At 42.1% G+C, this 25,735-nt stretch overlaps 1 protein-coding gene across 12 annotated transcripts in view; it reads right to left on the minus strand.

The window, feature by feature from the left end:
* SLC16A12 (solute carrier family 16 member 12) overlaps window positions 1–25,735 on the minus strand; it is an 818,036-nt gene that overhangs the window by 70,759 nt on the left and 721,542 nt on the right. For all 12 annotated transcript variants that reach the window (XM_085605262.1, XM_085605243.1, XM_085605235.1 and 9 more), the window contains one exon: window positions 8,561–9,152. In XM_085605262.1, the coding sequence (XP_085461388.1) occupies window positions 8,561–9,152 (592 nt within the window). The remainder of the gene's footprint in view (window positions 1–8,560; window positions 9,153–25,735) is intronic.

The raw sequence follows: 25,735 nt of genomic DNA on the forward strand, positions 1-25,735 counted from the left end.
ACGCAAAGCAGTGCTTCGCGCTGCTTTGCATTCATTTTAGGATACCTCCCAGCTCAAAACAAGTTTTGTGATGTAAAGTAAAGTAGGAGAAAAACATTTTGTGCTGGTTAGTGTCACTACTATGACGGTAACCCAATGCAAAATGTTTGTAAATTTACCCCCAGATTTGCCCTTACCAAGGAGGTGATGATATATCTCAGAGGTTATTTTCTGTGAAAGACAGGATCTCTAGAATCATCAGTAGTTTATTCTTGACCCTTACACTAATAGATATGTTTCAGAACATTTGCAGAGTTGGCTATCTCGTAATTTGGTTTTCAAAGCTGAGATAGAATTACTTATCATTAGCATGCACCTCGAACAGCATACCGTGCTTTTCAATCTGAACAGCAGTGTTAATATGACACATATCAGGAGGCCTTTGAACGTTCATCTCTACAGCATAAAATCTTACCGGTGAATGTTTAGTAGGTTTGTTCTTTTTTCCCCCAGTTTTATATAGCACAAACTTCACCCGAAGGTATCCGGTATCAGATCGCTTTGCATGAGCACCAGTTGCGTTATACAAGGAGAAATTCATTTTTGTTAGGCACGGGGAGATTAAAGACCAGATGTATGAACACATTTTCCCATAGACACAGAATGGGTAAAACTGTTTGATACATCTGGCCCGAAGTGATTTGCCCAGAATCACAGGAAGTTGTGCGCCGTAGCCAAGACTCGAACCCGGTTGCCCAGTTTTGATGGTGACTGCCCTAGCCATTAGGCCACATCCTCTCCCTTATTTTTGATATATTACATACTCCTAAAGCTGTCCAGGTAATTCCTTTCAAGGTTTATGCTATGATATGGAAGGCCTGAAGGAGGTCTATAGTTGAGTAACACATTAGGACCTGTACTGGCTTTCCTCAGGTGAGTGGTCTTGAGTACATGCTTCTTGAACTAAGGAGCTCCTTTTTGAGAATGGATAAATTCATGAGTTACATGAAGTTTTAGAATAAGAGTTAGGAATAATTCTTTAATGCATTATATGTGACTTCTTAATTATGATTCGATATTGTATGTAGTTGCAAACCATTGATTAGTTACTGACACCTTAAAGGAGGTGGATACTCAGTCACAAAAGGAAAGGTGTCCCCTTTAGACATCTTATCCTTTGTGAATGATGGTGGCATCCTAAGGAGGAGTAGATTTTGGTCCTGGGCATCACTGCCTACTCTCCCCTTATGTCTTTTCAAATACAAAACTTTGTTTTAAAGCTAAGGAGTTCCTTTAAGGAACGCAGGTTGCCCTTCATTGGTTACCTGTAAAGAGCAATTTTTGAACTGCTCTGTCTGACCTTTAAAGCGAGGTCTGCAGGATAAACTAGTTCCCTATCTTCCTCAAAGAAACCTCAGATCAAGTAACCAGCTTCCTCAATCACGACATGGTCGTTCCTTTTCGTACCTTGCTCTCCACCATTGGAATCAGCACCCCCTTCACGTCAGGGCATGCACTGCGTTTTCAGGCTTCAAAAGACATCTGAAGACCTGGCTCTTTCTACCTGACTTGCTTCCAGGCGCCGAGAGGCCCCTTTGATGACGAGTCGCTGCGCTTTATTAAGGTATTATAACATAACATAACACACACGTGCACACACACACACACACACACACACACACCCACACACACACACACACACACCCACACACACACATTGCAATCCCTTCCTCTACATAATGGCCCAAATGCAGAGTCCAACCCTTTGTGATGACAACAGGAGAATAACAAGAAAGGAGACAGAAAATCTTGAACACTTCTGGGGGACAGGAATGCAGAAGTATGCCAGGAGCTTGCCAGAACACAAGTGGAAAAGTATATAAAAAAAGACAAGCATTGGCATAGCCAATAGGTCTCGCTTTTGGGATCTAATAAATGCTTAGCCAGTTTAATAAGTGTGAGACTATTGGCCTTGCCAATGTCTTTAAGCTATGTTGTAGAGCATCGTGGGTGATGTGCAGCATGTTTAAAAGTTATAATAAAAATTTGTTATAAGCATTTCTGTTACACATCTCATTAGTGGCAACTACATAACTTTGCTGCTGGAGTTCTGCATGCTGAGGTGGCTTTTTAATATTTTGTGGAAGATCCTTAGTACCAGTGACAATAAGTTGCCCTTTTTAAAGTAAGCAACCACTTCGGCAGTTCTATGTCTTGAGTGTCATACTGTGACGGTGCAGTTAAGGGTAGTAATTCTTTTGTTTCTGTAACACCCAGTGGGAAGATTAGATTTTACAGCTGATATTAATTAATTTGGGCACAACTTGAATGCAGTCCATTTTCTCAAAATGCAAACTGGTATTTCTCAAGGTACACGATAGCTAAAGACAAGTCTCTATCACACAATTCACAAATGAATTGATGGAATCTCCATTGATGATGACCTGAGCAGCCAAAATATTAGTGGGCTGCACCCTTACAGTTATGAAGACCAGCAGCGGTTCGTGGAGGGAGTTCCGTGGGGCGGAAAGGCGGGGCGGGGGAGGGGCAGGGTGGGGGGTACTAAACACCGGAACATGGATAATTGGAGGTAAGTAAACTATTAAATAAATAAAACTAATTTCGTAGCGCGCCCTGCATCACAAAATGCAGTGCACTGCGCGCTAGAAATTTGTTTTATTTATTTAATTGTTTACTTACCTCCAATTATCCATATTCTGGTGTTTAGTACCCCCCACCCTGCCCCTCCCCCGCCCCGCCTTTCCGCCCCACGGAACTCCCTCCACGGACACCTGCTGATGAAGACCTAGATGACGAAGGGGCGGTACTACGAACATTTAAAGATCACTGACAGAAGTTAGGCAGAACCATAAAAGATGATTTTTTTATGTCTTTGGAGACAGCCAGATGCTGATACCCATGAAGTTATTGACTGCTAGAGCTAGACAGACCAAGGCCATTGTTCCCTCTTTTCCAAATAAGATGGTATCACCTAGAGTTGAGAGAGAACCGATTATTAGTTTTAGGATATTTTAAAAGTCCTGAGAGAGAGAGATCTGTTCCCAGGACCACAGCATTTTATTTCGGCTGTATCGGCAACCGGATGCCACTGAGTTGCATTTACATCATTTCAAATTTTCGTTATTAGTTATCTTTGAACGTGTTTGCAGCATCTAATTTGAACCAGTACATAAAGGACAGTACCTGTCAAAGATGCTCAACAGTCACACACTGATACGTTTCAGTCATATGCTTACCACTTTCAGAGATTGGCAGATGATGTGTTAATGATGTGTTGATTAAAACGGTGACCAAAGAGGGGGACTAACGGGCAGCGGAAAGATGCCTATTAGCGTTTAGGACCTGTCGGGTTTCGTCGCAATCGCAAAGATTAGAAAGCGAGTGGGAATGACAGGCAGACAGGTGACAGGCAAATACAAACAGTTGTTTGCCTGTGAGAGGATAGTGAGGTGATGGCATAGGCAGTGAGAAGTAGATGATGAGCGACTTGAAAGAGATGGACATTGATTAAGTGACACAGAGGGTTCAAGGGCCTCCTTCCTTGCGCGTCAATTTCTTCCCTGAACCCCTCCTTTCTTCTCCCAGTCTCCCCGACAATGAGCAGCTGTACCTCTAAACATGCCCATCTTCTCTGCTGGTCTTACTGTACAGGGGTCCCCAGCTCCACTGCCAAAGGCCCGGGCCCTGCAGCACCAAACGCCACCCGAAAGACACAACCAGTGAGACACAAATGGGGAGACACATGGTCACCCCCCAAACGCCGGTGCGAAGCAAAACCGCACTCCCACGGTAGAACAGTAGAAGCTAAAACAACGTAAGGGACAAGCTAATGAGCCATTTCATAAATCATCAGACACTAAACGGCCATTTTAAAGTTAAATGTATTCTTAATGCAGAACAAGAGAAAATACAGCTATGTATTTAAAAAGCAAATTTTTCACAATGCCCTAAAAAACTAACTATGCAAAAAGTTGCGATATCATTCACTAAACATTTGAAAGGATTAAACTCATAAATTTTAAAATATAACTGAAATGTGTTGTTGTTGTATACAGTATTTATGGTAATTGGTAGATGTCCAAGTTTAAAACGTTGGCACAGCTAGGATGGTGATGATGTCAACATGGCAGTGGGGAAGCTCTTGGCATGATGGGCCATGCAGTGCCTGCAACTCATGCTATTTTTGCGCTTAGTGCATTTAAAAGGAAAAAAGAACTACATATCCCGGAATTCAGTGGACCAGTATTTGAACTCCATGAACCAGTAAAAAGACAAGGAGCCGCCATGAGACGAGGACAATGGGGTGAATACAAAATCATTTTATGAGTAAACAAACAGCAATGCGGGGGTAGGTGGGGTAGGCCTGCAGCCACATGGGGGAAGGCGGGAGTGACCAATGATGCATTAAAATGCAAGCAGTTGGGGCCCCAAATCTGAAAACAGTTAAACAGTAACACAAGGAGGAACGAAAGAAAACTTTGTCCAAAAAAACAACAGATAAACAGCCTTACACCATACTTGGTCACTGCTCCATGGGAGGAATCAGAAGGAAGAAGCATTGGCATAGCCAATAGGTCTCGCCTTTGGGACCTTATAAGTGGACTACTGGTAACAACATTTGCAAAAAAAGACACTAGAGCAGTAGAGACCTACCTTTCTAGGCAAAGGAAAGACAATTCAAGCATACGGGAATACAGACTGAAATGACACAACCTAATCCCTGAGTGCAAGGAAGGATATGGACCCCCTGTCCGCTGTTTGAAGGTTGAAACACAGCAATAAACAGGGTTCAGTGGTGGGCCCCTCAGGCCTTTCTGCCCCAGTGCAACAACTCCACCATTGAAAGCTACGTACCTGGCATCACCCCATACGTGCCACGGTTTCTGCCAAGTTGTAATGAAACTTATTTAACATGCTGTTATCTCAAGATTAATAATTACTCTTATACTCAAAAATCCAAAAGCATGTCCTCTGGTGATGCCTAAAGTAAATTTCTAACTACACTGCTGATTGCAGATGGCACCCTCAAACTAGTGCCACGGGGAATCACAGGGCATGCTATGAGGGCACAAGGTGTGACAAGCTATCTGCGTACTTTGAGGGAAGTCAGGGGGTATAGGTGGTCATCTGACAACATTCGTCTACACGTATGCACTGGTTTAGTGATGGGGCTGAGTGAGACTCCCCTTCACAGTGTGAGGCCAGTGACGTGGGAGTCAGTCAGAACCCAGAGCTCCGTGTGATGTAGGATGTAAGAGGGAGCAAGGAATGGCCAGAGAGAGGGAGGGAGAATGGTGACACGTGAGGCGGAGGGAGGGAAGTGGGCGAAAAGTGGGCGAAAAGTGAGGGAGGGAATTGAGGCGGACAAAAATCGCTGGAAAATAAAAGGGGACCAGGTAGGAAAGAAGGGGGGTCGTGTTTGAAAGGGGGCGAGGGATAAGGAGGCTTAAAAGCAAAGGGCGAAGCATAGAGGTGAGGAGGGAAGAAGGTGTGAGGGGCAGGGAGCAGAGAGAAGCATGGAAGTTAAGTGAAGCAAGGAAGATAAGGATCAAAGAGCAGTGGGAGAAGTAAGATGAAGGCGTAATAAGAAAGTGGAGGGGCAAAAGGGGCATGGAGAAACAGAGGAAGTAAGTTCAAGGAGTAGGGAGCATGGAAGCAAACGAAGGAAGAAAGGCAACAACGTCTTAAATGCAGTCATGGGAGAGAAAGAAGGAACTAAGAAAGAGGGAAGTGGAAAAGCAGAGTGGAGAAATGGTGGAAAATAAGGGGGGGAAAGGCAGAGTGTGGGACGGGAGAAGATAAGTGTAAGTGGGGCGGGAAGAGATACGTCACGAACTGGAGGCAAGATGAGTGATGAGAGAAACTGCACGAGAAAGAGAAGAGGGATGTGGAGACGATGAAAGGAGGGAGAGAATAAGCAATGGAGAAGAATGAAGTGCTGAGGTAGAGAAACAAGTAACAGGCGAAAAACCCGAGCGCAAAATGGCAAACTACGGGAGACAAAATGAATCGGAGAAAGAGAAAAAGAGAAACGGGCGACAAAAGAGAGAGTAGGATGTAATTAAGTGGGATAATTAAGTCCTGATTTTACAGCCATGTTTCTCCTAATTCAATTATTCCCATACATATTGTGTATACATATTTATGCAATTTCAGATGTCACTGGGGCTCTCTTTGCCATATATCTCTGTTGGAATAAAGCATGTCGAAGAGTGGAGTGGAAGACCAGTGGATCCCACAGCGACGCCTATAGGCCGACCACTGCCAGTTGGCGAGGAGCCTCCATCCCGCCTCATTCATGTGACTCCGAGGCAGTGAGCACAGCCTTCACTTTGGACGCAGGGGGAGATTACCACAACTGCAATGCCTAAACAAGAAGACTGCGAGTGGTGCGCGCATACTTTAAGGAATGTCAGGAATGCAGCTGCCACCATGCGCGCCGCTGCTTGCTCCCGGAAGCAAAAAGCTATGGGAGTGAACATTTGCTAAAGATGTGGGACATGCGCAAGCCTTTAGCCATTTGCAGGCTACGAAAAATAAATGACACAGGCAACAACCAACCTAATGCGTGGGGGAAGTCCTAGTTACACGGAGAAGTTTGGAGTGCTCACAAGAAGCCTCCCAATAGGGCAGCGCATGCGCGCTGCACTAGGCTTGACCTAAAAAGGAGGAACAAAGAGAAGAACAGACCACTAGCAAGCAAGGATTTTTAAAGTACACTAAAAAACCATATGAAAAAGCAGTGGATGGGCTGTAAGCCCAAAGAGAATTATACTAAGGTATACAAGAGGTCTTGAACACTCGACCTAAAGAATCCTGGAAGCAAGCATTCTACAGTGATTCTCCAAGAACATAAAACTAGAACCATCTGCAACACAGGGCTCGCTCACGCAATTCAGAAGCAAAAGCCACATCTATTTAATGAACAACTCATACATCACCAATAGGCGTTCCTAGGAGTCTCCCAATCCAATAGAGACCCAATAAGATGCTATCTGTGTTCCTTTTTGACACCCCACCTTTACAATGGCAGTGTTCTCAATGACAAGGGGCTGCCATGAAATGAAGTCACAAGACACTACTTAACTTGCTTAAGGAGCAGGTAAGTTTAAAAAAAAGATTTTACCCTCACCCCCATCTTCCTGCCCCGCGTTGCCCCACCACCCAAAAATTGTGTTGATTTACAACTTTGGACCTGATTTTGAGTTTAGCAGACAAAGTAATTCATCACAAGGGTTGCGAATGGCATGAACCCAAGGGTTTGGTGGGCAGACAGTCAGATTTCCAATAGCGGATTAGGTCATCAGAGTAAGAGCATTATACTGCATGCCCTAATTAGAGTGGATGACCTGATATCCTTTTTTTCCTGTCCACTGCTGCTAGTCACAAAAGGAAAACAAAAATGGCCCCCACACCCAGGGAGAAAGACCACAGAGTGTGGACCCATTCGTTTTTTATTTTCCAGAAACAAATTTTGCTTTGAGAAATCTTCATTTATGTCCCATTTCAATAAGAAAATTTGGAATAGGTAATGATTATTGCACACAAATTCCCTATTTATCCATTTTATTTTTTATTGTATTTAATGGGAAACAGTCAGAACAACGCGGGCAGAGCCACGTATGTTCCAACATAGCAAGCACTACCACGCTTGCCTTAACCACGCATATGCCTTAACCATGCATATGCGTGGTTAAGACAGTGCGCGGTCTAGATGCTGCATGGAATGGGCGGAAGCAGGAAGGATCAGGAGAGGAGGCAGGACACGGTGAGGTAAGTGGGGCTGCGGGCGGGTCTAGGGCTTGCTTTTGAAAGGGGGTGATCGGGGCAGGGGGAGGGGGTTGGGGTAGTTTTAAGTCCTTGGTTTAGTGAGAGTCTTTTTTAGGAATGGGGCGGTTTTAGGGCTCAGAGCGGGGGAATCGGGTAATTTGTTTAATTGGGGCAGGTTTTAGGCCTTAGGGCAATGGAAGGGGGTGGGATAATTTTAGGGACAGTGCAGGGACTTAGGTCACGGTAGTGTATTTTAAGGGGCAGGGGGAGAGAAAGGGGTAGTTTTCAGGGCAGATTTAGGGCCTCAGGGCAGAGGGGGGCAGGTAGGGGGTTCATAATTTAGTGCTTAGAGTAGGGGAAGGCGGGTCAGAGTAGTGGCGAAGGTAACCACGCATACCCCCTTACCATTCATGCATTTCCATTGAAATTGCATGGTAACGACATGCGTGGTAAAGGAATGCTTGCTTAAGACGCATTTGTGGTTCGGGTTGCATGGTAGAGATATACGTGGTTTAGCCATCCATGCCTCTATCATACATATCATTCAGTGTACTCCTTTCACAAAGTGCTACATAAAATATTAGTGGTATGTTGTTTCTGAAGAGGGTAAAACCTTTTAAGACTAACAGAAGAAAAAAACATGTTTCGGTGATATAGCTATACACATCAGCTTTTGGAGCAACTTTATATTGATCCACAGGCTGACTGTGTTGCACTTTTCTTCCTCAACAATCTTAACAAAAGAAATGTATGAAGATGGTCTTTACCAAAGGGATTAAAGTCACCTTACCTTCTGTCCGTCAGCCATCCGAAAGTGATGTTCCCAACAATGTCAACCCCCCCGAGAATTGACATGAGGAAAGCAGCTTCTTGATTGCTCACGCCAATGCTTAGTGAATAAGGCACCAGGTAGACAAAAGGGGGGCTGCAGCCATATGCTAGAAATAGAAAGGAAACTGCTAATATTATAAAGTCTGGCATCGACAAAAAGTGGTACTCTTTTAGTGAGCAGTAGCATAGACTCTTATGATTACAGTCTTCAGGTAGAGGGGAACATGCCGAAGTCTGTTTTTCCTCTTTAAGATCTGGATCAGAAGAATATTGTTCCTTGAGAAGCTCTTGAGAGTTCCTGTTTTTTTCCTTGATTGCTATGGGTCGCATCAATGCCCCACAAACACACAGGTTGGAAACAAAACCTCCCATAATAAGTAATGCTCCACGCCAGGAATACTGTTCAATGAGGAGTTGCACCACTGGTGCTAGAACAAATGTACCGATTCCGCTCCCCGACATGGCAATCCCGTTTGCCAAGGCTCTTCGTTCATTGAAATACTTGCCAACCATAGCTATTGCGGGACTGTAACAAAGTGCAAATCCGAGTCCTGGCAAAGAAAACCAAAATATTAGACAGACGTGCATATATAACATCTATTGTGTTATCTTAACAAACAACAGACACAGTAAAGGTAGTATATGACAGGTGGCTCACTGTCGGCAAATTCTGATTACATTTCGCTGGCCAATATCCAATTCAAATTTCTGGTTCTGAATTTCTAGTATATATTCACGGCTAGGGACTTATAATTTGGAATTTGAGACAGGTTGAAGGATGCATAATATCAGGAATCTTTAACAAGGATAACAAGTTTATTTAGATATGATATCACATTACAGATATTGCTATGTGTAGGTATTGATATAATACTGCTGGAGGCAAAGGACACTAGTCAAGGTTTTGTAATAATGTATATTTTCAGGACAGCTCTGCATGTAAATTGGTCTAGTATTAGATTTACAACTTTTAACTTGATAATTTCAATGTGTTATATTAAGGTTATAGCGACCAGTTAAACATCGTTTTTGCAGTAAATCACATTTTTGTTTCATTTCCAATTAATTCTATAAATGTAAAGAATTAGCTAGTTCGCAAACGTTATAAATACTATACTAGACTTTTTCCAACAAAAAATGAAAAGTGGAATTTGTTTGGTTTGTTTTCACATTTTTTTGCTTTTTATTGAGCTCTCATACAACCTCTGGGGAGAGGATGTGGCCTAACGGCTAGGGACGTTGGCCTCGAAGCTGGGGATCCGGCTTAGAGTCTTGGCAGGCACACTCAACATCAGGTGATTCTCTGCAAATCACTTCATCTCCACGTTCCTAACAAAAAACAATTAATGTGTCCGTCTGTAACGCAACTGGTGCTCATGTAAAGTGTTCTGATACCTTCCGGTCTAGTTTGTGCAATATATATAAAAAAATATATATATATATTATATATATATATATATGAGCATTCAAGCAGATAGCCACCCGCAGTGCTCGCCAGATATGATCCAAGGCCAGTAGTCCCACAGCCAAATCCGAGGTCCTAAGGTGATTTTACCCAAAGAGGTATAATCACAGGACCCTACCAGGGTACAACATTCCACCTATGGGGTCCCATATACCCTGATTGCGAGAGTATCCCCTCTCCACCACTTTCCTTTCTATTTCACACATAAAGAGCACTGATCGTCACCACTCTGCCCATTCAGAGAGTTCTGGACGGGACCACCTGTAACAAATCCCTCTCCTTGCCAATAGAACTAATTCTCATTACTTGAGCTCTTTAGAGGCAGATGTGGTATGTCTCCACGAAACCTGTTGTATGGGTGAATTGACATGTGATGATTTTATCATTATAGATTGTAAAGCAAAAACCTTTAAAGAGGGGACATGCAAAGGGGGCATGTCCACTGTCTAACAAGATCCAATGGAGATATGGATGTTATAAATAGCTGAGTAACTTATTTTTGGCAGTAACTTTATCTAATTTTGATGGAAATCTGAGAACGTGCCCGCTAATGTTGATAAATGCTTATATGTCGCCAGAGGCCTCTTATGATGTTCTTTTAAGTGAGGTCTTTTCCTATGTTAAAAAAGCGTGTGATAAGGAGTTTCCCCGACATATAATTTTGGTAGGGGATCTGATCTGTAACATATCTAATTTTACTTCAGATAGGTTACGGGAGAAGGAAAAAGAGGAAGCCATGAAGATAGCACAAGCTCTTTTTACCCCAAAAATAAGAACTAACAAAAGTGGGAAATGGTTAGTGGCGGGGCTGAGAAAGGTTTATGGTGTCATAGCGAATGGGAGGTTACCTTCTGACTCTCCCACAGCTTATAAACATAAAACTCTAGGGAAGCACCTATTTTGGACTATGTGGTGTTAGGAAGTGCTCCCTTCTTTTTACTGGGTAACTTAAAGGTCTCAGACTCCTTTCTTAGTGATCATAAGCTTCTAGCTCTTCTTGTAAATGTTTAATATGTCACTGATTAGTTCTGGGGGGTTGGATAGTCTGTCCACTAGGGTTTGATAAGAAAACAGGGAGAAGTTATTGGGATTATAGGGCATTTGTAGGCCTTAGAGGTACCCTAGAGCCTTCTTTAAACAAGTTGCTCAGTTGTTCACTAAAAGAAACAGAACGTTTTAATACTCTTATGCAGCAATTAGCTGAAACTGTAAAAGAAACAAACCCAAAGGAAAGTCTGAGAAGGGTTCCCCATCTCCTTCTTTGGTTAAATCGTGAAATAAATGCTCTGGTCAGGGAACAATATCTGGATATTATCCCTGAAAGACATTTCAGGGTGTTGTTATTAAAAAGGAGGAGAAGCCGGTTAAAGGTTAGATTAAGAAAGTAGGAGGAAGATAGATTCTGGATAAAACGTAAGGAAGTAGACAAGGACTTTTTGGACCCTTGTTGTGGAGGGTTGTGGAGCTAGACTTAGATCCGTCCCTGTCGCTATTGAAAGAACTCAAATGGGCCAGTTTTATCCAGGGACTCTACGCAGCAAATGAGGGTGCTATCAAATATTTATATTAAAGGAAGATTCTGCTCTGTATGGTCCGTCCCCTGAAACAACAATTGAACTTGTAATTAGGGGAATGTGTATTTCTGCGGCAGTCAGACCCGATGAAATACCAATAACTGTTATAACACAAAATGGTCCTCTTTGGAGTAAACCTCTGCGCCTGGTTTTCAAATGTTGTTATGAAAGAAAAATGGTTTCCCTCTCTTGGAAGGGGAGTATCATAATTCCACTCTTTAAGAAAGGAGACTACCAGAAATCTATTGTCAGATCGCACTTCTTGACACGGTGGGTAAAGTCTTCACCAAATGCCTACTGATGCAGATTAGTAAATGGGCAAAAGTTCATGAAAGTATACCTATGGAGCAAACTGGGGTCAGGTTAAAGCATGGAATGATTGATAATATGACCGCCTTTCAGGTAATAAATGAAAAATATGTTTAAGTTATTGGGGGAAAGTTATACACAGCTTTTATTGACTTCTCCACAGCATTAGATAAAGTAGATCATCCTTTACTGTGGAGTAAGTTTTTAAATATGTGTATGTCGTGTACCCTTTTAGAGCTAGTTTGCACCCTTCATACTGATACTTGGTGTAGAGTTTTATTGGGTGGGGACAAGGGTTTATCGCAAGCTATCCCTGCTGCAAATGGGTTAAAACAAGGTAGCTTGCTTGCCCCCCTGCTCTTCCCCTATATATTTCCGACCTCTCTGATCATTTAGCCTGAAGTAAGGACATTGCCTGGATATTTGGGGGAAAGACGATTGTGTGCCTACTTTAGGCAGACAACTTTAAAAAATTGGATCTAACCCCTGAGGGATTAAATAGCCATCTGCAGCCATTCAAAATTTCGCTGAGGCCCACTACTTAACGATCAATGTATCCAAAAGCAAAATTATGTGAATGCATGGAAGGAAGAAGCCTAAATATGGAAACTTTGCATGGTCTCTAAGTGATCAAAAAATGGAAACCGTATAATCGTATATTTTTTGGGGGAAGATAGTGTGCGGAAACTACAAAGCCCATTTAGAAAATAATGTCTAAAGCCACTTCTCAGGCTAAATGTCTGGGCTCCCTTTATAGGGCAATCGTGAGAAGACATTTTGCACTTTTATTTGAGGTCTTTCACGCTAGGATTCCAGCCTCCCTTTTGTATGGTACAGAACCGATTGATATATCGAAATGGGGCTTTTTGAACACAGTGGAAGGTCGAATTCTTAGAAGCCTAACCTCAGTTAATCCGGCATTTTCTGTGACTGTCCTGAGGTTAGAATTTGGATTGAGAAGCACCCCGCAGAGGTAGTGCATTGGGCAGTGGGGCGACCATGGTACACTCAGGTTCTGGTTGCGAAAAGAAATTTGTAATATCATTAATCTATAGAAATGTTATGATTGCAATAGATTTGTTGCAATGTGACAAGTCTTTGATTTTTATGTGGACGCCGCACCAATTTAAGGCTATTTTGAAATAGGCCATGTGGTCAAAATGTTTTCGTATGGACAGGGAGGCCTGTATTCTAAGGAAGTGTTATCATCCGGATATTGATTCCTGGTTGATAAATGAAGCACAGGCTTGTATTTTGTGGAATGTGCCATATGAAGTGTGCCATTTTAGATACTGTTGAGGCAGGGCATGCTTCCTTTAAATCCCCTTCCGGCTAAATGGTACAGCTCATCAGCGATGTGCAACTTGTGCAAAAATGGTTCTCAAGATATTAACCATCTATTATTCATCAGTACTGCTTCTATATTATGTCGGCAGAAATGGCTGAGGCCAATATGTTTACTGTTATCTATCCTCTTAGCCTCAGCAGTATTACATTAAAATCACCTCATGAACGTCCTAATGAAATATTTTATAATAGAATTTTTAATTTTTTAAGTGTTTGCTAAAGTTATAGTGAGGTATATCAGTTTGTAGGATGTAGAGTTTCCTATGTGGGGGATATCTATCTTCTATGTATTAGTCTTTTATATTGTTCGATTGCATTTTTGTGGTATATAAATTATTTTCCTCTATATATATTTCCTAAATGCCTGCACTGATGGCACAAAAGTCTCTTTATGTTCTACTCTGCATAACATGCTGCTACTTGTTGGAATCTTGTCAAATGAATATTGTTTATGATTGTCAGTTTTCATGATGGGGTGGTATATTTTATTATGTGCAATCAATTTAAATTAGAATCATCCTATTTATATGTATGTAATTTTGTGATTTTATGTGGACATCTTCGGAGTTCTGTTATAATAAATAAAAATAAAATTGAAACTTTAAACTTGAGTAGTTCTCACCAGTGGAACTGGAAGTTTATGTCCCTTAAAAATGTGTTTGAAGAATAAAAGTAACCACATTAGGAACAAGCCGAAAACATTTGATGCACAAGAAGTGGTATTTGGTACTGTAAACATTTGGCTTGTTCTTAATGTGATTACTTTTATTTTTCAAACATATGATTATGGCACGTAAACTCCTAATTGCACTGGTGAGAACAAAATAGTTACTTACCTGTACGTGTAGTTTTACAGTATAGAGATGTTTCTAGATTCCACGGCTGGGCATTATTTTGCCATCTACTAGTTGGGCCCAGAATATTCCCTTTTCCTGATCTTTTTAGGTTTTGTTTTCATCACAGGCATTGTCACCCATTATTTGATGGTTTTCCTGTTCCCTCATGATCTCAAACATATGCCCCAAAACCCCTTGTGTGTGGTCATCTTCAGAAACTTTTTTTCCCTCTTGACGATCTTGAGTCCATGTTTATTTTGCCTTACTGCATACTGTGAGTATTGAAAATTTCCCTCCTGAAACTGTTTGGAAGGCACCTCACTTTGAGGAAGTGATAGGGTGACATGAGAATCAAGAAAATTCTTTAAACCCAAAAACTACACCTATAGGTATGTTGCCATTTCATTCTGCAGCATGAATCTTTTCCAGGTTCACATGTGTTTGTCTTTCCTGAATTGCTTAGTTCCATCCAGGTAGCATGTGACTGTTTTACGGACATCAAGCGTAGGCAAAGCTCTTTCTGCTTGTGCCATTGGCTAGTCGTAGAAACCTGGTAATTGAATGGATTGGTTTGCATGTAAAAACAATGTAACGGTTGGCTGGAACTGTGAATTAGTTTGCATGGCCACTCTATCCTTATGGATCTGCAAGTAAGCTTCCTGTGTGTTTAGTGCTTGACGTTCGCTTACTCTGTGTAGGAACTTTATTGCTATTAAGAATGCTTTTTTTAGGGTTAATTTGGTCGAAGCCTACCAGACAGTACAGCTGTCTGGTTTTCTAAAGACATCTCGGGGACATTCGGAAAGCTTCCCTGGGAATGCATTCCTCTCATTGCTCACCATTGGCTTTGTAACCTACATTTGCTTGCTTTCTATTTCCTGTCTATATTTGTTGTAGGCTGTCCTGCTTGAGTTTGTCCCTTGCGTGGATCATAGCTTATCTACTATATCCTTTCTAGTGCTCCCTTTCTGGAAACAGGCCATTAAATCTTGTTCTTAACTTGTCTAATTTGCTGTGCATTCAAGACGGAGGTCAAATGTCAGGCTCTGTCTTCTGAGGGAGCTTGACGTTTACTTTTGTTTCTCTGACTTCAAAGTGAGAGGACTAATGTGACAATCTTGCTATGAAAATTTCTTTTTTTTTCTAGAACTCACACAACAAAGTTTAAATGTCTGGAAATGCACTGTGCAGATATTTCAGAATGTATAAAAATTAGAAAAGCACAAATAAAGCAAATGTCTTTTAATTCTGAAGTGTGCTGGAAACAAATATTTTAATGCAATCAAAACAAATCAATACACTAGATGATGACTTTTCCACACATTATCGTTTGTGTGCTGTATACTTTTATCAGGAAAACTGTATGCTTGTGCAAATCTAATGGTCATTTCAATTGAAAATGTGTTGTCTGTAGTGGCAGTGCGCTACTCCACTTTACGCCACTCCACTCCACTCTACTCTCCACCACTCCACACCACTGCACTCTAGTCTGCACCACTCCACTCCACTCTATGCCACTCCACTCTATGCCATTCCACTCTATGGCACTGTACTCTACTGTACACCACTCCACTGTATACCACTGCACTCTAAGCCACTTCAGTCTGTGCCTCTCTACTCTACTGTGCACCACTCTACTTTATGACAATGTAGTCTACGCCATGCTGCACCACTGCACTCTGTGCCACTCCACTCTACGCCACTCTACTCTACTTCAATTTAACCTATTAGACAGACACACCTTAAAACAACCATTTGCAAAAGGAAGGCCCAGGACTGTAATCTCTGGGCCGTGTTGACATAAAGCCAAGTAGGGCAACCACGCCACTCAGGGCCATTAAGGACACCAACAATGCAATAGGTCTTACATTTATGAGAGTTTAAGCTATTGGCATTGTAAATGACAATGCCTTTTGTTTATGTTTTAAAAAAGAAAAAAAAAACAACATTGTCATTTACAATGTCAATAGCTCAAACTAATGTAAATGCGAGACCTATTGCATTGTAAATGCTTGTTTTTTTTAGCACCAGTTCACTAAGTTCTTCAAGATCGAGAAGGTTTTTTCACAGAGATTCCGCTCGGTGGGCAAAATCCTGTTCAAACCATGTGGGTGTGCAGTGTGTACACCTCCGAGGATACAGTCGCCGGCATCTCTTCCAATGAGCTGACACACAGCAGAAGGCACTGCATTGTTATCTGACTGACTGACTGACTGAGGGTATTTGTAGAGCGCACTTATGCCAAGGCGTCTTGGCGCTGGGTAGCAAGATCTGGGGGTTGCACCGAGGTTAGCCTTGTGTGAAGAGCCTGGTTTTTATAGCCTTCCTGAAGATGGATCGTGATGGCAGAAGTCGGAGCGAGACAGGGAGGGAGTTTCATAGTTTAGATGCCAAGAATGAAAAGCGTTTGCCTCCCCAACTAAACCCTCTTAGTCTTGGGAGGAAGGACCAGCCCGGCGTCCAAAGACCATAGACAACGCAACGGGATGTAGCGGGGGAATAATGATTGAACATCTTCAGCCCCGCCTCCGTAGAGGGCTTTGTGTACAAGGCAAAGGGCCTTGAACTCCACCCCTCGTCTAACCGGAAGCCAGTGAAGTAGTTTAATGCTGGCTGAGGTGGAGTGATGTTTAGGTAGATCATACAAAACTCGGGCTGCAGCATTTTGAAGTGACTGGAGTTTGTTGAGCTGTTTCACCCCCGCGCCCAAATAGAGTGCGTTGCAATAGTCTATCCTTGACAGAATAAGGGTGACAACCACTGTTTTCCTGAGGGAAAGCGGAATGAATGGGAGAATTTTGCGCAATATCTTGAGTGTGAAATAGCAGACAGAGACCACTTGGTTGATTTGAAGGGCACAGGTGAGCCCCCTATCGATAAGAAAACCGAGATTTCTGGACTTGGTGACCGGCAATGGACAGGTATCGGCTTCAGGAGGCCACCAACATTGGTTCCAGATAGAAGGTTTCTTACCAAACTCGAGGATCTCAGTTTTTTCGGTGTTAAGCTTTAAGAAGTTGACCATCATCCATGACATTACGGAGGAAAGACAGTCACGGAACCGCTCGGCTGACATACTGTCATTTTGTGTAACCGACACCAACAATTGTGTATCATCGGCATAGGACACGAGCACTAGGCCATGACTCTTGATCAATCTGGCCAGAGGTGTTACGTAGATGTTAAAGAGGGTGGGCGAAAGTGCCGAACCCTGGGGACTCCACCCAGGAGAGAGAACCGTTCCGATTTCAGACCTTCCCGGTGAATTAATTGTTCCCTGGAGTCGAGGAAGGAAGTGAGAAGGGACAGGTCCTTACCGCTGAATCCCACGGACTGCAGCCTCTTTAGTAGCACTGCATGGTTTACAGTGTCAAACGCTGCCGTGAGGTCTAGCAATATAAGGGCAACCCTGCCACCATCATCCAACACCCTTCGAATCTCTTCTGTTGCCATGATATGGGCAGATTGGGTGGAATGTTGAGCTCTGAACCCATGCTGGGTGGAATCCAGCAGGTTATTTTTCTCGAGGTGGGTAGTCAGATCCTGATTAATGGCTTTCTCCAGGATCTTGGAGGTCAGAGGCATACATGAGATGGGGCGATAGTTTTTCGCCTCCAGAGGTTCAAGAGACATTTTTTTTAATATAGGCCTAATACATGCCAATTTCCATCCTGCCGGAAAGGTCCGACTTTCGATGACTCTATTAAGCAAAGGAGTCAGTGCTGCACCAACCTCTTTCGCAGCTAGATGTAGAATATATGGGGGACACGGGTCAAGTGGGGATCCTGACTTAGTTAGAGAAAGTAGATCAACGTCAGACGTTATCTCAAAGTCTGTTTTGAAGTTTTGTGGTTATACTGAGTAAGCAGCTACCTACTTCATTAACATATCAATTCTCTTTATTTATTTTTTTAATTATTCTTTTTATTGAGAGTTCATAAAGACAAAATCAATGATACAGAACACATTTATAATAGAATTAATACGGTACAGGGCACGTTGGTGCAAAAACATTTTCAAATTGCATCAATTCGGAACTTGATTATAAAGTGCAGAGTGTAAAAATAAAAAGCATAATAAAGTTTCAACTATTCAGAACTTAATTGTAAAGTGCAAGGTGCATAAGAAGAAACAATCTAGCAGACTGTTAGTTAAGATGATATAGTTAAGAATAAATGCTGTCAGAAAATATGATAGAAAAGACTAGGTTTCGAACACACTCCAAAACTTCTCATATTTCTTAAGTGCCCCTGATCTCAGTGCATATTTCCCTTCCCTGCCCTGGATTCGTAGTAGTTTTGCCTTCCAAGCCTGAAAGGTTGGTACTTTATCGGTTTTCCAGGACTGCAAAATAAGGGATTTGGCTATTAGGGAGGCTATGAAAAGGGACTCATCATATGGAGTGTGGCTCATAAAGCAGCCTAGTACAGGAACTAAATCGTCAAACATTATAGTGACTTTAAGCTCCAGGGAGAGGTATTTTTCAATTTCCTTCCAGAATGGCTGAATTTTAAGACATTCCCAGACAATATGTTTCCAGTTCCCTTTCTCCTCACACCGGAAACATTTATCAGCAACTAGGGGGAAGATACTGTGGAGATAGGAGGGAGTTCTATAGATCAACCATTTATTATAAAATTGCATGCGTCTAAAATTAGCGCCGCGAAAAATTGTTTTATTAAATGTATTTATTTTATCCCATACATACTGGTTGATTTCAATATTTTCCCTCTTCGTCCACCTCTCAAGGATCCTACTGGAGGATTCCAGCCCTTTGTCCTCTTTTAATAATTTGATCCAAATACTCATCTTTTTTTAAATTTTATTATTCAAAGCTGTCGAGATAATTTCTTTGTGGTATCGATTTCCTATATCCAACTCTTAAAGCCTTGGATTTAGCATACAGAAAGACCAATTCAAGGTGGAATTAGAGAGATGTATCTGTCTGGAGATTTCATCCCATGACTTCCACCTATTTCCGGTAAGGAAGTCTTCAATCTTTACAAAGCCATTTTCTTTCCAGAGATTTATTGTTTTACTGTCCATACCTCCCTCTTCTCCCAAATTAAAGTTGTTCAAATCCGTTGTATTACTTATTCTAGGAATAGAGTAAAATTTAAAAAACTGAATTTTCTGTTTGAAAATCCACTGGAGGGATTTGTAACGAACTTTCTTTGGATCTTTCGTGGTTCTAATCGGGTCGGTTATTTTTACTTCGGACAGCATCTTCTTCATAAAAAAATTGTCTGCCTCGTTAGTGTCGGAGAAAAAAAACCTAAAACTGTGATGTGCAAAGGATGCAAGGTAATATTCTCTAATATTTGGAAGGGACAACCCTCCTTGTACAGAAGGAAGGTATAAAATGTTACATGCAAGCCTAGGAGTTATTTTGGCCCAGAGAAAAGAGGAAATCAGGGCATCCACTTTTTAAAAAAAAGAGACCTGAATTACACAAGGTACAGCATCGAATAAAAAATTAAAAAGAGGTAGAACCGACATTCGTATTAGTGCTGCTCGCCCCATTAAAGACAGGGGTAATAAATTCCAACGCTCTAAAAGAGACCCAACCTTTTTTAACAGAGGTGAAAAGATCAATGAAAACAGATCTTCCAGATTGTCCGATATGAATATTCCCAAATACCTCTTTGGGGATGGTTTATATATTTGCCTAAATTCTGGTATTAAAGTGTCTAAAGTACATTACGGAGGAAAGACAGTCACGGAACCGCTCGGCTGACATACTGTCATTTTGTGTAACCGACACCAACAATTGTGTATCATCGGCATAGGACACGAGCACTAGGCCATGACTCTTGATCAATCTGGCCAGAGGTGTTACGTAGATGTTAAAGAGGGTGGGCGAAAGTGCCGAACCCTGGGGACTCCACCCAGGAGAGAGAACCGTTCCGATTTCAGACCTTCCCGGTGAATTAATTGTTCCCTGGAGTCGAGGAAGGAAGTGAGAAGGAACAGGTCCTTCCGGCTGACTCCCACGGACTGCAGCCTCTTTAGTAGCACTGCATGGTTTACAGTGTCAAACGCTGCCGTGAGGTCTAGCAATATAAGGGCAACCCTGCCACCATCATCCAACACCCTTCGAATCTCTTCTGTTGCCATGATATGGGCAGATTGGGTGGAATGTTGAGCTCTGAACCCATGCTGGGCATCAGTTTACTAGAATAATTTCCGTCTTGTTAACATTAATTTTATAACCCCCTAGTTTTTGGAAAACCGAGAATATTTTTAACATTTTCAATTGGCTAGAGGGTTTAGAGTTTAAAAAAAGGGCAATATCATCGGCATATAATTTTATATTAGTCATGCCTGCTACTGGGACTGTTTCGGTCTGTATATTCCTAATCGCAATCGCCAAAGGTTCGATAAATAACGCAAATAGAATTGGTGACAGGGGACATCCCTGTCGCGTGCCTCTAGTGACCAGACATGTCCTGATATTAGAAATATTGATGATAATCTGTGCCCTAGAATTCACATATAGATGTTTTAAAATAATGATAAAAACCTCTGGGAAATTAAAACTGTGCAAAATAGCAAAAAGGCAGTCCCATGACACTAGATCGAAGGCCTTCTCCGCGTCTGATAGCCAGATTTGAGCCTTCACTTTATTTGATTTAAAAAAATCTTGTGCCTCCAATACAAACTTTGTATTTGAATAAAGATGCCTACCTGCAATAAAACCACACTGATCATTAGTTACCAGACATCCCACTATTTTATTCAATCGGTTTGCTAAAAGTTTTGTAAACATTTTATAGTCTGTATTCAGGAGACTTATGGGTCTATATGAATTTATATTCTCCTTGTCCTTTCCTTTTTTTTAAATGCTAACCACCACAGCTAAATGGAAAGAGTCTGGCGGGGAGCCTCCTTGGAGTAGGTCATTCAGTAAAAGTAAAAATTCTGTATGTGAGGTTCCTCCAAATTTAAAAAAAAATTCAATAGGAAGACCATCATCACCGTTAGCCTTACCGTTGGGGAGAGAACTAATCACCTCAACTAATTCTAACACTGAGAATTCCTCTGTGAGGTATTGTTTGCCCCCATCATCTGATTTCGGTATTGGCAATTGCTCTAAGAACTCCCCAATAGAATCAGATGAGGCCCCTTCAGTCGCTTGATAGACTCCTTCATAGTGTTTTAAAAACAACTCGCCAATAGAGGCTGTGGTCTTAGCATGCAATTTAGTAATGGGGTTGATTAATTGATCTATTCTATTGCGAGCCTGCTTTTCTTTGGCTTGCCAGGCCAAGAGCTTCCCGGTGTACTCGCTCTCCTCATAGATCCTCTGGGCATAGAGATTACTATTAGTTTCACCTAGGTCATAGTAAAAGTCCCTCATCCTGCTCTTAGCCTCGTAAAATTTTTGCCCAGAGTGAGTTGATCTAACCCTATAGTGTTCTTGGGTTGCCTCCGTGAGATCAGTTTGAAGTTTTATTTTCTCCTCCTTTCTTGCCTTCTGCTTTGGAATTTCTTTAGATGTTATTAACCCACGAAGAGTAGCCTTAAATGCATCCCAAATCGTATTTAATGGGGCAGTGCCTCTATTCTGTGCAAAAAACTGCTCGATAAATTCTTCAATGTCTGCACACCATTGAGGATCAAGGAGGTTAAGATTATTAAAAAAAACACCTTCTAGCAGGGCTTATATCTTGTAATCCCAGCTTTACCTCCATGGAGACTGCCGCATGATCGGAGAAAGCATTAGACAGATGTATATAATTATATAGCTCTAGAACATCAGAGGTTAAAAAAAAGTCTAATCTAGATGCAGAGTTATACTTTGCTGAGTGGCATGAATATTCTCGTTTAAGAGGATTAGAGAATCACCAATGATCCATGATATCAAGGTCTGATTTACAAGTTTGGATAGCCAAAGCGGTTTGGGGTTTATTTTGTCGACGATCTTTTTTGGAGGAGTCCAATGAAGGATTCTGAAGAAAATTAAAGTCTCCCCCCAAAATATTAACCCAGGGAGCCCTGTTATGGCATTCTTTAACTGTAAAATTGGCAAAGAATCATCTAAAATTGGTGCATACATTGTAGCGAGAATTATGTCTATATTATTTAATTTACCGTGTGCAATTGCCCATCTACCTCTATGGTCTGTGGCTGTACCAGCCAATGTAAAACCTGTTTTCCTATCAATATGCATACTCCTCTCTGTGCCAGCCCAGCTGAGGAAGATATCTTATGGCCGGCCCAGTTCTTCAAAATTTTATCTGAGTCATCCTGATCTCTATAATGGGTCTCTTGTAAATAGATAATGTCTGGGTTTAAATTTTTTAACCAACATTCGATAGCATTTTTTTTTACGAACATTGTTAAGACCATTTGTATTAAAAGAAACAAACTTCAACATACTATTAATTCTTTGAGAGGAGCATGATAAAACATGGAAAAAGGCAGCCGAAACAAATAAATAAAGCTAAAGGAATTTTAAACCTCAGCCTGTGCAGATGAGCATTAAGCAACATATATAGATAAATAATCATTCAAAAACTACAGCAAATAAGCTCTTTGTGCAAATAGGCAGATAAGGAGTGCAATTGTACACTGACAGCAGATCCTCACTTTGTGCAAATACGCAAATAAAGAGCAAGAACATCTCTCTGAGCAAATAGTCAAATGAGCAGTACGATTGTATGATACCAGCAAAAACCTTTCTTTGTGCAAATAGGCAAATAAGCAGTGCAATTATATGAAAATAGCAAAACCTCTCTTTGTGCAAAAAGGCAAATAAATAATACGGTTGAGCAACAATTTGCAGATGAGGAGCAAGAACCCTTCCTCTGTGCAAATAAACAAATAAACAGTGCAGTTATATAATAGCAACAAAGACCTCTCTTTGTGCAAATAGACAAGTCAGGAATGCGATTATGAAATAACAGCAAACCCTCTCTTTGTGCAAATAGACAAACCATAACGAAACGTATCAATCTAAATGGTAAAGCAGATGACCTTGTCCGTACCATAACTGTGATGAACTTAATATTAGAACAGATGATTCTTCAATATATAAACTCTCTATTTCCCCCCCCTGTAACACCCCCCTTCACCTCCCCTCCCCCCCCACCCTCCCCCTAGAGCGGACGGTACCCGCCCGTGTCCCACTTCCGTCCTTCTCTGATATTTCTTCTTTTGGATGCCATGTCATTGCATCCTTGTGTGCTTCCTGTCCCCGCCATAGGCCCACCATTTATATAAAAAAAATAAAAAAAATAAAATAAAATTAACTGTAAGCTATGCACCAAAACCTTCAAGGAATACCTGAGCTTCATTTAAGTTCGTAAAAATAAAAAACTTCCCTTTAGCCAGTACTTTAAGTTTTGATTGCTGCACAATCATAGCTTGGGCTCCCTTGCTTTTAAAAGAGTTAATCAGTTTAACGAAGTCCCTGCGTCTGTGAGCAGATGCTGCCGACATATCTGAAAAAATCCGAAAATTATTCGCACCATCGGCGTTGAATGATTTCTTAGAATATGCAGTATTTAAAATGTTCTCCTTTACCCTAAAATCAGAGAAATTAAGCAAAATTGTACGTGGATATTTCAGATTATTTGGTTTATACGCCGGGACTCTGTGCGCTCTTGTGATTGTTAAATCTCCTTGAAGCTCAGGTATGGCTTTTTTCAGAAGAGACTCTGACCACTTAACTACATCCATATCTTCCAGTCCCTCTGGTATGCCTACCAAGCGTAAGTTAGACCTCCTATTGTAATTTTCAAGGTCCTGCATTTTTTCCGCTAGCTGGGTTCTCTCTCTATTGGCCGCCAGAAAATCTTTCTGTATTGCCAATAGAGAGTCCTCTAAGGATGAAATCCGCGTTTCGGCTTCGGTGACTCTGAAGGGAAAATTCCCAAAACTTTCTTCCATTCTTGTAAGCCTGCTGTGCAGCTGAGAGATTTCCTGAGCCTGGGAGTTTTTAAAATCTCTTAATTCCTGAAGGATAGTTCCGAGCAATATTTCGATAGAGTTCGCTTTTGTGGCTTTCGAGAGGGAAACAGCCGATCCTCTTGAGAGACCTGAGATGCCTGTAGGCTTAGCTCTTGACTTGGAGCTTCCGTAATGTGCATGTGGCTGGGACTTATGAACAGCTGAGCCGGAGGGTGAGAGAGGATCGGGGGCAGTGCAGTGTGGGAAGAATTCCTATTTTCTGAAGTTGGTACTGTAGGGATTGCTTCTTCAAAGTCTTCAAGGCCTTCTTGGCCTGGTGCCACTCCCTGTACTGCCCCTACTATCTCAGATGTTACGAGGCTGGTTACGAGGCTGGTTAGAACCCCTCCGGCATTAAAAACACCTCGTTCCGACTTGTCGCTCCCCCCCTCTTGATTCGCCCCCCCTCGTAGAGGAGTGCTCGAGAGTTGCCCCTGTTGGAGAAGGGGTTTGGAGAAAAGAGGATATTGCCTAGGGGTTGACTGACTCCCAATCTCCCTAGCTGGCGGTAAATTATTGAGCACATTATCCACCCGGCCTGTCTTTATTCCTTTGTTCTTCCCATCGACCTCGCCTCTCGCCTCGCCTCTCTTTATTGATGTCGTAAGTACAGTTTCACAGTTGCTTTATTAACCTTCTTCCTTTCTCTAATGTACTTAAAAGTGCACCATTTTCTCACTCTTATTACAGGCTAGCAGTCGACTTGATTTATCTCCCTCCCGATGGAGCAGCTGACGGTATTCGAGGTGGACCAAGCAATTCAATCTGTCCCATATTTCTCCCATCCGAAGATGGGCTTCTAGTAGATGTTCCGCCACCTGGGGTCCATCTGGTGCAGACTTCTGTAACCCTGCTATTGTGTCATCTGCATGCATGAACTCTTTTTCTAGTTGCCGCTGTAATGGCCCTACCCGTCTGCAGTATTCCACTCATGTCACTATTTTTAATATTTCCCACTCCGTCTCTCATCTATCAGTGGATCCCCAGTTAATCTCGAAAAAGGTGTTTATTGCATCCCTGAGCTCCCCTCTAAGGACTTTGTCCTTTAACATTTGCAGGTGTAGCCTCCATAACGGAACCTTGACTCTGCCGCACCATGACCCCCACTCTAGTAGTACTGGGGCGTGGTCCGATAAATAGTGTCCTAACATCTGTATCTGGGCTGCCAGTACTGCAGCCTCACCGGAGAGCAAAAAAGTATCCAGCCTACTAAGGACCATGCGAGCCAGAGTGTAACAGGTATAACCTCCATCATCCAGGTGCATCATGCGACAGGTGTCTGAGTACCCTAGTCTGCCCATAACACCTCTCAGGGTCTCTGTCATGTTTGTTTTCATTGTAGCCCTGGGAGGGTGTCTAACTAGTGCAGCCTCTAGCACGCAGTTAAAGTCCCCAGCCCATATTGTAGGGGTGCCCGCGAAGGGCAGCAGCATAGCCTCCGAGTGCAGAAAAAAATCACAGTTGTCTATGTTGGGGGCATAGGTGTTCAATATGTATATTTCCTTAACATCTAGTTCTGCATGCACTCTTATTTATCTTCCCTCAATATCTGCTTCACTACCAAGAAGCCTAAATGGTACCTGCGGAGTCACCCATGTAATCACCCCACAGGAGTACGCAGAGTATGTTGCAGGGTACATCTAACCTCT

Source organism: Triturus cristatus, chromosome 1_2 (genome assembly GCF_964204655.1).
Source record: "Triturus cristatus chromosome 1_2, aTriCri1.1, whole genome shotgun sequence".
Lineage (NCBI taxonomy): Eukaryota > Metazoa > Chordata > Amphibia > Caudata > Salamandridae > Triturus > Triturus cristatus.